A 13,807-nucleotide genomic window follows, 5' to 3' on the forward strand; every position below is an offset into this window, starting at 1 on the left:
AGATGGAAGGAAGTGCAGGATTTAGCAAAGGCTTCTTGGGACCCAGGGCCAAATGGAGTCCCCTACTGGGTCTTTAAAAGCGCACCTGATGTCCTTAGATTTCTGTGGCAATTTCTAAGGTGCGTATGGAAGAAACAAGCCATCCCAAGAGCCTGCTGTAGATCCAGGGAATCCTGATTCCCAAGGAGGAGTCCTCTAAACCAGTTTAGAATGATTTCACTCTTAAACATGGAGGCAAAGATTGAGGGCCAACCTCATTTCTACTCCTAAACCTTTCCCCTTCGTCTACCCCATCCCTTTCCCCCTGAAACAGAGTGGTAAAGGGTAGGGGTGAAAACCTCTCAAGAAATGAGATGCAACTTGATTGCTGTTCATCATCACATTTTGCTGATAAATAGCTGCGTCATCAGAGGGGACAATAAAGCTTTGACCATCTCGTTCATACTATAGATCTCCCTGTTCTCCCTTCTGAAAATATTTACATTTACACACACCTTTCATAGGCCCTTGTGCCATTTCACAAGTAAACACAGTGCATGGTGGGGAAATTCACCATACACCTTGGTTTAAAGTGTGGTACTGAATAATCTTCATTTCAAGGGCTATGTAGCCCTTGGCCCTTAGCCCTAGCCCTCGATTCAAATGAGAATTGGGATACCACTTCACCTGACGTGAATGCACAAAACCAATGGGAAGGGCCAAGATAAGCGCTGAGGGGTAGAAATGGGACTGACTCTTAGTGTGATGGCACAGAGGCTAGCTAGTTAAGAGCAATGGTTTGATAGACAGTGCAGAAAGCAGGGATCTCAGGTTCTACAGGTTGCATAGAACACACTAGCATGATCTGGCACCAGATATAGGCAGCTTAAGTAGAGAACAGGGATTCACAGGTTGTTATTTTAGATTTGGCAAATTGGTTTGGTTCAATACCAAACAGTCTAACTTGAAGGGCATTTGACCATTTTAAAAGTCCTGTGGGTGGTGGTTAGTTTAGCAAAAGCATATTTTATTTTTAACTGTATACTTCAAGTCTTTACATTATCGACATTTTCTAAGTGGCAGTTCTTTGAATAAAGGAAAATACTTAACACAGGGAGCTATTTAAAATGCTACTACTGTGGCAGGATTCAGCTTTCATTGCCAAGCATCAATAAACACCAGTGATAAGTCCTCTGAAACCAAGGTTGTGGATGTTGCCAGCACAAAAAGGCAGCTTTGGACACAAGCCCTTCAGGCCCAGTCAGACCCAAGATTCCCAATGCAAAAAGACCATTGTAGATAATTGAAGGAGACAGTTGTAGCTGTGCTAACTGGGCTTCTGCAGCTGGAATCAGGCAGGCTGGCAGTGTTGCCTGCAATTCAGTTTGTCAAGTCACCAGCAGCTGGTTTTAGAAGGTAAGGCACGTTGTCTGTTTCAACTGCCAAACAGTACACTGGGGCCGAGAGAGGTCAGCTGGTCATGCCAGCAACAAATATGCAGATCAGCTGGTCACAGTGGTGGAGTTTTGGATAGAGAAGAGAGACTGGTCACTTTTCATGGCAACTGCAACTGTTAGAAGTGACTTGCAATTGTTTTTCTCATTCCTATGATTATATCAAAAATGTATTATTACCTCCAGTCATAACTGTGTGAACATGTACTTAATAGAGAAGGTGCTTGGCAGGAAGAAACCATGTCTTAATCAGAAATGATGAAATACTGAGCCAAATTCTAATCAACGATATAAATAACTTCCAAAAAAAAAAGAGAAGAGACAGCTGTTCATGGAATAACGAGTGTATTGAAAATATTGTGAATTTTATTTCAGAATAGAATACAGTTGAGATTTGACGTAATCATTCAGAGCGACAACCTTTTTGATCTTCCTCGCTGTTGGGAAAATGTCGATTTTGGCGCTATGGGCAGCAAGAGTTTGTTTGCATGGCTAGTATTTTGTATATTGGGTTTGTTAAGTGCTTTAAGATTCTTATGACAGCACCTTTGATTTGTAGTTTTCACACTTGGGCACCATGATGGGCTGAAAACTAGTTGGCACATCCATCAAGGCCCATAGTTAAATCTGGCAACTGAATGTTGCACCAGATTGAGTTTGTATGAGACACCTGTTATCCTCCATTTGCATTTACAGTACTTCAATGTCAACATGCTACCATTTGCCTAAATTAAAAGTGGTTTCCAGAATAAATGATCCTCCCAGTGCTTCAGCTTGTAAACACTGACCTCATTCTGATTTGTTTTGTGGTGCTTGGACCTTTTTGATTGACTGACAGGACATGAAGAAGATCAGGAATGGATGCAAGTCATAAGGCATTTGGTTGTTTCCTGACTCTTAGGGGAAAAATAAACAGGTGCTTTAACTTCTTAAACATTACGAGACTGTCAGCCAAATATTGGAGTGCAGAAAATCCCTTAAGAATTCAGCCAATCCGATAATAAAAGAAATAAATACATAAATAATACAGGTAGAACTGAACATAAACATCAATGCACCTGATAGTTTTGCAGTGACAATCACCATTTTAGGACATCTAAGGGAAACCAGACCCCATCTCAAAAACTACCAACGTCAGTTTGGATGCTCTGAAAGCGATGCAGCTTCACAGCACGTTACAAAAATAGGCACAGCTCTGCCATAGAGTCACTGAAGAAAACACCTTACTATGACACCTACAACAGAATATCATCATGCATGGGCGGCGTGTTTGTTTTTTGTAACACCTGAACTGTCACACAACCGGCTGCTACATCAACCAAGATGAGATCTCTGCGGCTGCAGAATATTCAGGGCAAAAAGTAGTAAAATACCTTAAAATAAGAAGCAAAGCCACTGATGCCACAATGTTAAAAAACTTCCACAATGATGTTAACTGAAGAAGCAATATCGACTTAGTGTGCTCTACTGAGATGGTTTTAAGTATGTCGATGATTGGCACGCTTTTAGCACTCTAATATAGTCATTAAAAACACAAAAACAACTCAAACATCACGTTTTCAAGTTAAAATCACGTTTTCCCATTTCTGTAAATATTCAATGGCAGTTTTCAATTTAACAATAAACCTATCCCTTCATGTATTTAAGAAAACTCAAACTTGGTTCAGTTTTCTGCAGGAGAAAATGAAGTCCATGCTGCAACTTACTGTACACTTTTGGCATACCGCTTTGTCAGTATATTCACGTTACAAGAAGATGGTCTGGGTTCCCTCACGCTTCAAAACATGCCTCATTTCATTAAAGCCAGCAACTTTTTCATAACCAAACAAAATTCAAACTTTTCTTGTTTTATCAGCTCTCTGAGTGCTCAAAAATGTGAATTTATATCAGAACAGTAAAACCTCGCTGTAAACCGCAATAAAGGCAACATTCTCCAATCAGCATCATTTAAACCTTGACGCCTGTGCTCCACTTGTCTACTTTGATTAATAATTGAGTATACTTACATAAAAATGATCAGCTACATGAATTTGCATGAAAACAGCGGAGAATGAAGTTGACTTTTAAAACGGATCTACTTCAAATCTAAAACATCTTTGCAACACTTCAGCCCATCTGAAACAGTAGAAACAAAGGCTGAAAGCTTTGCAAAATGTGTTGGGTTGTTATCCATCTTGAACAATTTGTTTAGTTACAGCTACAAAAAAACCACAAAAACAAGCAAAATGTGGTCGAGGCCCTCATTAAGCAGACTTGTGTCCACAGAGGATGAAGAATGTAGAGCTGTCAAAGGACTGTGAAGCTTCTTTTTTTTGTCGTTTTGCCTTGAAGCTGAACACAGTTCAACAATCTTAGCCACTCCGGTAGCTTCCGTCTCCCGTGCGCTGTGCTCGGGCCATGACCATCTCGTGGGACACCCTCTTGCGGTCCTTGGCCAGGCCCAGGAAGCACATGAAGTCGATGAAACAAGTGGTAAGGTTCCACCTGCAGCCAAACTCGCTGGTTGCATAGTCGTAGGGGAAGGAGTGGTGGTAGTTGTGAAATCCTTCACCTGTGAGGTAGAAGAGACAGTCATCAACAAAATATGTTAAACATATGAAAAAGACACTGTATATCCTGCAAAGTTGGATCAATGTCATATAGATTAGAAGCTTGTTCAGAGTAATAATGAAGTGTCATGCCAAAACCTGTAGAAGTTAACACCTTCAGTACCGAAAGCAGGCACATGTACTCCACCTAAGTATATTTGCTGACCATTTCTTTCTTCTTGTTTTCAAAAACCCCATATATAATCACCATCCATGCACAAGAGGGGTGTCCACTTGTTTATAAATGCACTAAGGATTGACATTTTATGTTACAAATTCAGCTTCTTGCGTTTTAATTTCAACATTTTTCTGCAGCTGTTTGCTGACAACATCCTGTGCTCCTGCACTCCAAGCTGATGGTTGCAATAAACCATCTAGTCAAGAATAAGCCATCATACATGCAGCTCAAGCGTGAGGTAAGGCGTAAGGTACGCATTTAGGCTCTTTGATCTAAAACTATAAATCCAAGCTTGAGTTCCTCCTGGAAACAGTATAAACCCTGTGCATGTCAAACGACTTCACTGTTGGCCAAAATAACGATCTTTCGCCAGATCGCAACAACCACATGAGTTTTTCATGCTATTTACAGAACTTGAACAATTTAACTAGGTTAAAAATCAGGAAACAATTCCTTTAACTTCTCATTAACTCCTCAAGAGATCTAGAGAATGCAATAAAGGTTGAGTCAGGTGAGCAGAAACATGACCAGATTCTGAGACAGTTAATGTATGGAATTAGGTCATACAACACCCACTGAACTAAAAACTCCTCCTAATCACAGGTACCATAAAATCAGATGTATAAGACACACTTTTAATACCTTTTTTCATCTCTAAGTTGCCTGCATCCTATATACAGATGCAACCAATTAACCATTATAAAGTGCTGAGACACAGGACATAGTAACTGCCACAATCTACGTTTACATGGACCAGCTGTAATTGGAATAAGTGCCTGATCTGAAATAAAAATGCTTCATATAAACACAATGATTCGGCTTACTGGGGGGAGAATTTCATTACGATTGAGAGGTGGTTTATGCCGATAGTAGTTTGGATCAGCGTCCATGAAAACACTTCATCTCTTCCTGTTAGGGGTGAGTTTTGTCATACTGTGCCTGTCTGCCCCATGGACGGACCAGACAGAGACATGGCGGGAGCAAAATAAAACTGGTCTGTTGCCCTGACAGCTTTATTACTCAAAACTTTAAAAGAGTGCCAAAGTGTTGATTAGATAATATAAGATACAGATATAAAATAGTAGAACCATCCAATATTTTGCGCAAGTAGGAGTTGAAAAAATGAGCGAGTGCCAGCGGTTTATTTACACCCTCAGGACGATGCTGCGCATGTCAGAGCAGTTTTATTCAGATTAAATTTATGATACATGAACACACACATCTGAATCGGATCATATCTTTTAGCGTACATGTGCACAGAGAAGTTTAAATCTCCGATCAGTATAAATGCTCATGTACCCGCAGCTACTGTCAGACACTGCATGATACCGAAAAAGACTGAACATTCACCCCACTGACTGTATGTGGAGCGTCGCTGCTTGATTGCTCAGAACATGCTGGAATATCAGCTGCTTTTCTTCCTGGTCTGGTCATAACCATGCATTTGAAGAAAACAAGATGGTAAATCCCTCTGGAGTGCTGGTTGACTGAAAACATTCCTCAGTAAGGACAACAAGGGGACTGGTGGGCTGCAAGTCTGAGGCTGAGAGCTCAACTTCTGTACTCTTTATGTCCAGAAGGTTTGGTACAACACAGATGCACAAAAACTGCATGTTGTGGATTTTGCTGGACGAGATGAAAATCATCACACATAAGGACAGTTTTCCTTTTTCACCCTTGGAGGATTCTACAAAACAGACTGTGGTGACTTGCACTATATTCCTAATTTCAGGGTATAACTGAAGAAACAACTGTTAAATAAGTGATCTGTTTCATTACAAAAACACACTGACTGTACTCATGAGACTGGAAAACGCTGTTGGCTTCAGTGGCTGTTGAGCCCAATTTTACTGGCATGAATCTGTGCTATCTAAGAAGATCCGCTATCACATCCAAGACAGTAAAAATATTCCTTTCTTGCAGGTGGGGGGTGTGTGAATCACTGATAAACATGAAACTGAAAAAAATTGTTCTTTGATTTAGTAATCTCAAATCTACATCTTCGTTGGACAAAATGTTTAAATAAACTCAAGCTGTGATATCCCTTTTTATTCACTTCATATACTTTTGATCTGGGCAGGCTAATATGAACAACACGTACCACAATCAGCAGTTATACAAATTTAAAAATGTATCTTTTTGTTTGTATTTGCCTTTTTTTCTCCATAAAAGTGCTTCCTTTGTTTGTCAAAATGTCATACATGAACCTCAAATGATGGGGGTCCTATAAGTTCCTGTTACATATCTCATGTATTGTTGACACATTTACGCGTTTGTCGTACCTATGGCGCTGAATGCAACAAACTTGTTCTCCCTGGGGTTGATGTTCCTGTCATAGGGCCTGTTCCCCCACATGTGAGCTGCGCTGTTCACCAGCCAGGTGGCGTTCAGCACCAAGGTGTACCTCAGCAGAGCTGGGATGAAGTAGGCCACCCAGAGGGACTCCCCCCACAGGTACCAAGGCACGAACATGGGGATGAAGAAGCACATGAGCAGCACGGATGGCTTGTAATACCTGGAGAGGGTGAGTGGGCGGGTGGAGAGCAGAAGAATGTTTACTCAGCACAAATGTCCTGATTGTCAAACGAGGGATTGTTCTCTCTCTTCACATGACAGTTAACACATAGAGCAACATGTATGACATGTGAGTAACTGTAAGCCTGCTGAACCAGAATGACTAATACAGCCTGTCCTGTATAGACTAAGCTTAGCTGCTGTTGAAAGCTAACAGCAGAAGTACTTTACTTTGGTAATTGATATACTGTCCAAAATTAAAATTACAGCTTGTTTAGAGTCCAAACTACCTGCCAAAACTCATAAAATACACCCTTTCAAAGATCAGACTGTTCCAGGGTAATATTTAGCCCTAAAAGTGTAAAGTCAATGATTCACTGATGGCACTTACTTCCTCTGAAACATTACAACTTTGTCAGATCGCAAGTCGTTCAGCTCCAGCTTTCGTCCTTTCTCAATGACATCGGGATGTTTGCGAACGAGCAGCCAGCCGATGTGAGCAAAGAAGAAGCCCCGCACGGCGTTGTGAGGGTCGGCATCAGTCTCTGAATATTTGTGGTGAACCCTGTGGTCTCGAGCCCATTCAAAGATATCATTCTGTGGGTTCAAGCAAAGGCAGAGATTACATACATGGCCGCTGCACCACGGTACTTAGACTGCCATGAAAACAACTATTAACACAGTCAAGTGTATGCGTGTGAATTTTTAGCACCTGAAATGCCATGGAGTTAGCAACACTAAGAAAGATCTTTAGAGGTAATGTGGCCTTGTAGGATCTGTGACTCCACAGGCGATGAGCTCCTGCAGTGACTCCTAAAGCACTTATCAAAAAACAAAGTACAGCTGTGGGAAGAAATGCATCAACAAATTAGTCTGACCGCTCTTTTCTTCTCTCTCAAGCACTTCACTGACTAATAATGCACAGAGCAATACTTCAGCATCGAGGATTATCATGACAACAGAATTTTAAACTTCCATATCATGCAATTAAAAATCAAACAGTACAGATGCTTGTTTAAGAAATGCATAACCCAACACTAAATTAGTATCAAAATTTTAAGGCATTCCTGCAAAATCACTTAACTGCACAAATGTGTTGGCAAAGTTATGTTTAGTCCACTTTAGACAGAGGGGGGGGCAGTTTGCCTGCAATTATTGATGGATTAACTTGCCCATACCCACCTTTCCTTTTCAACAGACATAGGGTTTGTTCTAAGTTTTAGTGCTTATCAACACAATTGTAAGTTGCAGCTGGATTTTTACTTCAGAACTAAGTCTTGTGTTTTTATTGCTAAGAAACGACTTAGTCCTTAACTCGTCATCCTCTAAATGACTGAATGGGGCGGCTTTCTTTGACCACTCGTAGGCAAAATCCTTTAAATATCCTTACGGCTATACCTAAGCTACTTCCATCATACTAGTGTGATTTTATTCAGATTAGCTACAGTCTTCCCTCTGTGACTCAGTCACAAAACTTACTTTTGCTATCTGTTCCCAAAGGACACTCTAGTTAATGAGATTCTTTATCATAATGAGGCTTTCTTGGTTAAATAACTGTTGTATTATTTGTAAAACATGTCGTATTGAAGAGGTATTAAGACATCTCAATTTTTTTAAGGGTTAAAGGTTCACATTTATCTTTCTCAGTACCTATGAAGGTAAATTTATGGTACAGACAAGAGTTTTAGCTTTCAAAAGATAAAAACTACAATTAACAGCAATACTTATTCGCAGTTCAAGACATATCCAGACAGAATACATTAAAAGCTAACAATAAAATGTTAAATCAGATCATGAAAACCTGCTTTTAAAGTCACCCCTCTAAAATCTAAAATCTCCTTTAGTTTAATGAAGAACATTTTAAATGTTGACAATCTTATAAGCATCAGACACTGATGAACCCTTTCATTATCACTGTTTCTCCCCAAGGGGAGATTGCTTTCCTAAAATTTTATTAATAAGCATCTTACTATTTGTGTATTCTCGCATTAGTTCCCCTTTTTCCTTCTTTAAAGGCTAGATATTGCTGAATTGATAATGATTTTTTTCAAGATAATCCTCTCAATTTAATAAAGTAACATACCAGCTTTCTCCACATTATTTCCATCTTACTATACATATTATGCTGATTGTGGCCTATCTGTTCTAAGGGAGATATGATGAATTGAACAAAGCAATGCATGTTTAATGGAACTGTAATACACTCTGGGTAAAGTAATTATGACGTCACATCAGATGATGGCTAAATGGATGGATAAAACCATTTGATGATTGCATGTATGAGACTGAGTGCATTTAAATCAGCTGGAGTGCAGTCTTTGTGGTTTTCTATTCATGGGATATAAACTGACTTCTAGAAAAAACACAAGTAGAGTATGTAGTTAATTGACTGTATTTCTACCATTATATGCCGCTGTTACTCAATTAAAACCCATCATAGGTGCTATCACAGCAGCATGCACTGTGAAACTGTGTTAATTTTGACTGCTATTTTAAGTTTAGTTTTAGTCTTTAGGCTATTTTTTTGTTGTTTCTGGTCTAAGTCACATTTGAATCATTTTTAAACTTTTTTAGTTTTAGTTGACAAAAGCTCAGAAACATTTTAGTCCAGTTTTAGTCATAAAAAGTCCTGATATTTAAGTCTTTACATTGATCAAGGCATTTCCTTTCTTTCTTTTGACTAATTTAATTTGCCATATGGTAAAACTACTATAAACCTAAAACACATACTAATGAAGATTCAATAATGTAACTCATTTAAAATATACTTATAATAATCCTGACATGTCATGGATGTTGCATGTACAACAGTCCCTAACCCTAACCACTGATGAAAACTTAACTTTTTTTAACATAGTTTTTATTACCAATTATATTTATATATTTTTAGTAGTTATAGTCTGGTCTTCCTCATGGATAAAAGGTAGTCAGTGGACATTTTTAGTCTAGTTTTGGTTGTCGAAATTAACACCACTGGGAAATTTCCAGCTTTAAAATATGTAGGACTAAAGCTGTTGAAAATGTTCAATACTTTGGTATAGCATGTTCTTAAAAACTACATTAACCGTTATTTTAAAGCACAATAGAATCTTAAAGTGCAGAGACTTTAGAAACACAGAAGTTTTGCCATTTTTTACAATCAACAAGAAGTTCCCTACACTGGGTGACTAGGACTTCTATTGTTGTTCCTCTAGTATCAATAGAACTTGATTTTTACAACTTGAATGCTGAAGTTAAAAATTCTGGTATCATAACAACCCTACATGCAGTAACATGAAACTCTGTTGACGATATAATCCCACCACATGCAGCACTGACATTTTAGTCTTACCTTAGCCGCCCTAATTAAAATTAAAAAAACAGACTTTTGCCAGTTTTACCACAAAAGGTCACTTTTTTAGTCTTGGTCTAGTCTTCCTCATGCAAAAAGAGTAGTTGATGAACATTTTTAGCCTCGTTTCAGCTGCTGTTTAAATTTTTTAATACTTTTTGCCAAAGCATGTTCCTAAACAATGCATCTACCATTATTTTGATGCACAGTAGTATCTAAAAGTGTATTTGCTTTGGAAACACTATGTCTGTTTCATATAAAATGCTTAGAAGAGAAATGAATCTATCAAAAAATGCAAGAAAACTTCTTAAATATTGTATGCAAGTTAGTATGATGGAGTTTGTCTCCAGTTTTGACAATCAAAAGCAAGAAGGTTCCCACCACTTGGTGTCTAGGACTTCTGTTTTTGTTCCTGTTGCAGGGTTTCTTCACACAAATCCAAAATTATTAAGACCTATGCTGATAAAAATTAATGCCACTTTTTGTGTGGCAGACAGTCAAAAATAAGAGGTGTGTGAGATTTCACACTACACTGGACAGGGCTGAATTCTCTAATTAAATGCACTGTTAATGAAGTATCATTTGATATGATACTTTTTGGATCTGAAAACCTAAATTTGACTATTTCTGGCACATTAAATGCCTCTTTTCTAACAAAATACAGGGATTTTAATCATAGCAGATGAATGAACAGCATAGCAGAGTAATGAATCTATCAAAAATAGCAAGAAAACTCTTCAAATATTGTGTGCAATTTAGTATGTAGGAGTTTGCAATTTCTGATAATCATAAACTAGAATTTCCTCTAAACTGGACCAAAATGACTTCTATTTTTTGTTCCTTTGGTATCAGTATAGTTTGATTTTTCTTCCAGTTTTATGTCGAGGTATAAAATTCTGGTATCATTACAACCCTACATGCAGCAACATGAAACCCTGTCGATGATATAATCCCAGCACATGCAGGATACTGGGGGGAGGATCATGCCCAGATCCATGCATGCAAGTGGGCTGGGCAGCTGACATAACAGCTGCGCTCTGTGTTAAATACTATATGTAATCCTTTGATAGTAAATGCAACAAACGTCATAATCACTTCTGAAACAATGATGCTAACAGGTAGGATGCATACTCACACCAAAGCAAGGTCGAAGGAGAAGCGGAAGGGATGAGGAACAAGGCGTACACGGCACCTATATGCAACAGACTCATCAATATGACATTTTTCCATACGATGATCATGGCAGGTTTAGGGCCTTCTTTCTCTTTGTATGTGTGATCAAACACGTCTTCTCTGATGGCCTCGGGAGGAACATTCCCGTTGCTGGGCTTGTGCTGCTGCTGCTTCTTCTCCAACGCCTCCGCCTCCGTCATGGTGCTGCCAGCGGTGTGGTGATGCTCTGAGCGGCAAACATGGGAGAAATCCGTCATGTCGGGGTTTTTTCTGACGAGCTAGCGCCACGGAGGCGATAAAACAGCAATATGTAAAATATTTTTATGCTAACAAGCTAAGCTAGCTGGTGAGGCAGAGGATGGTCATATAACGATGATGCTGACTTCAAGCTGGCACAAGACATTCGCTAGGTTGCGTAACACTCATATTACACCTGTAGCTGAGATAAATTTGGAACAAATAACTCACCAAAAGGCCTGCGGAAGGGTAACAGAATGAAATTTTGGTATTTAAAGGAGACAAAGCTGTTCTGACAAAAGTACAGTAAACCAGAAAGGGAGAGTGATAGTCAGATCTGCAGCGAGCGAATCAATAAGAGCTGGAGCTGGAGGTGAAACTGACCAATCAGAGCCCGGATGCCGCCTCAAGCTCGGATTCTGATTGGCTGCCGGTTTATCTGCTGTTCACCTTTTATTCATCCTCCTGCCAGATGTATATTTACCTCCCCTGGAGAGAGGCTGCTGCTGTCTAGACTTGCATTGAATTAACTGCTCTCGTGTTTCCATTCACGCGAGGTTTGAAACGAATCCGGCACGAAAGGCGCAAGGTGTTAAAAATTCAAGGCTAAAACTGGGACAAAACAAGTTACTGTACACTGAGATCCAGTGGCAGAGGGGGGAGGACCCCCGCCCGCCCCTCACAGACTAAATACAGGAATGGATGGTGTTCTGTGACGTCACCAGCACCCCCCTTAAAATACCTAAAAGATTAAACAAAGAAAATAAAATTAGGTTCACTTTACATTCTGGATATTAAGGGTTTTTAGAAAAATATTTTATGCACTGTACACTGTATTTTTGTCTATTTATAGATAGAAAGATAGACAGCTAGATAGCTGGATAGATAGATCGATTTAAACACAAATATATAGGATCATCACTTTAATACTAGGTGAAGATAACCTGAGTGAAAACAAAATGCATTTTCTCAATGATGATTTAATTATTGGGGAATAAAAACAATCCAAACCTACCTGGACCTATGAATTGACTGTGATTAGCCACATTTTTTTGTAAACATGAGTTAAATATCATGAGCCACACCTTGGCCAGATTACTGCTGGACCTGTTGAATCAAGAAATCACTTAAATAGACCTGTCTGGCATAGTGAAGTAGGCTAAAAGACCTGAAAAAGCAACACATCATGCCACCATTTCAAGAAATTAAAGAACAGATGAGAAACAAAATCAATGATCAGTCCTGAAAGGGTTACAAAGCCATTTCTAAGGCTTTGGGACTCCAGCAAACCACAATGAGCACTATTATCCACAATGGGGAAAACTCAGAACAGTGGTGCACCTTCTCAGGGATGGCAGGCCTACCAAAATTACTCCAAAGACACTTTGAAGATTCATCCAGGAGGTCGCAAAATAACCCAGAACAATATCCGAAGACCTGCAGGCCTCACTTGACTTAGTTAAAGTCAGTGTTCATGATTTAACAATGAAGAAGAGACTGGGCAAAAAAATAGCATCCATGCACAAAACCAATGCTGACCAAAAAGAGCATAAAGGCTGGTCTCATATTTGGCAACAGGACATCATGATAGTGTGATGGACTGGGGCTACTTTGATGTGTTAGGATCTGGACAGATAGCTGCAACTGATGGAATAATGACTTCTACTCTATCAGAAAATCCTGATGGAGAATATCCAACCATCAGTTTGTGACCTCAAGCTCGAGTGCACTTGAGTTATGCAGCAGGCCTAATCAAAGTCTTGACTTAAATCTCATTGAGATGCTAAGGCATGACCTTCAACAGGCTGTTCATGCTTAAAAATCCTCCAATGTTGTTGAATTAGAACAATTCTGCTAAAAAGAGGGGGCCAAAATTCCTCCACAGCGATGTGAAAGACTCATTGATTGTAATCACAAAACACTTGCTTGCAGTTGTTGCCACCAAGAGAGGCAAAACCAGACAATTACTTTTTTATATTGGGCTCTGCCAGCTTTGATATTTTTTTCTCTTTGTGAATAAAATCATCATGTAAAAAATGCATTTTGTATCTATTTAGGTTATTGTTGTATAATATTAAATTTTGTCTGATGATCTGAAAAATTTAAGTGTAACAAATATGCAAAAATAAGGAATCGGAAGGAAGAAACACTTTTTCACAGCACTGCTTATTGAAGAGAAAACTAAATAATCTATGATCACTTTGTAGTGGAGAAGAGGTTGGAACAAATAAGTAGGTACCTCTTTCCACTCCTTTTTAAATATGTAGACCAAATCATTAAGTGTTGTTTTCATTTTTAGTTTATGTAGTTTTTATTCTTACCCATTACTGTATGTTTAGAATTTCCTTTTATC

At 39.0% G+C, this 13,807-nt stretch overlaps 1 protein-coding gene across 1 annotated transcript; it reads right to left on the reverse strand.

Annotated features, from left to right (window-relative positions):
• Positions 1-1,769: 1,769 nt before the first annotated feature.
• scd (stearoyl-CoA desaturase (delta-9-desaturase)) lies at positions 1,770-11,810 on the reverse strand. Its single transcript, XM_041816459.1, has 6 exons — positions 11,686-11,810; positions 11,180-11,443; positions 7,426-7,556; positions 7,105-7,310; positions 6,482-6,714; positions 1,770-3,984 (listed from the first exon to the last, which is right to left on the reverse strand). The coding sequence occupies exons 2-6, from the start codon at positions 11,415-11,417 to the stop codon at positions 3,785-3,787; spliced, it is 1,008 nt and encodes a 335-aa protein (XP_041672393.1). The 5' UTR covers positions 11,418-11,443; positions 11,686-11,810; the 3' UTR covers positions 1,770-3,784.
• Positions 11,811-13,807: the final 1,997 nt, after the last annotated feature.

Source organism: Cheilinus undulatus, linkage group 20, assembly GCF_018320785.1.
Source record: "Cheilinus undulatus linkage group 20, ASM1832078v1, whole genome shotgun sequence".
NCBI lineage: Eukaryota > Metazoa > Chordata > Actinopteri > Labriformes > Labridae > Cheilinus > Cheilinus undulatus.

Bases quoted from the DNA above. Each gene is read 5' to 3' on its own strand.
- scd (XM_041816459.1), bottom strand. From the start codon at position 11,417: ATGACGGAGGCGGAGGCGTTGGAGAAGAAGCAGCAGCAGCACAAGCCC. The intron at 7,557-11,179 runs GTGAGTATGCAT...TTCTTCCCACAG, and splicing joins TCCTTCGACCTTGCTTTGGT to CTGTACTTTGTTTTTTGATA. The intron at 6,715-7,104 runs GTAAGTGCCATC...CACCCTCTCCAG, and splicing joins GTTGTAATGTTTCAGAGGAA to GTATTACAAGCCATCCGTGC.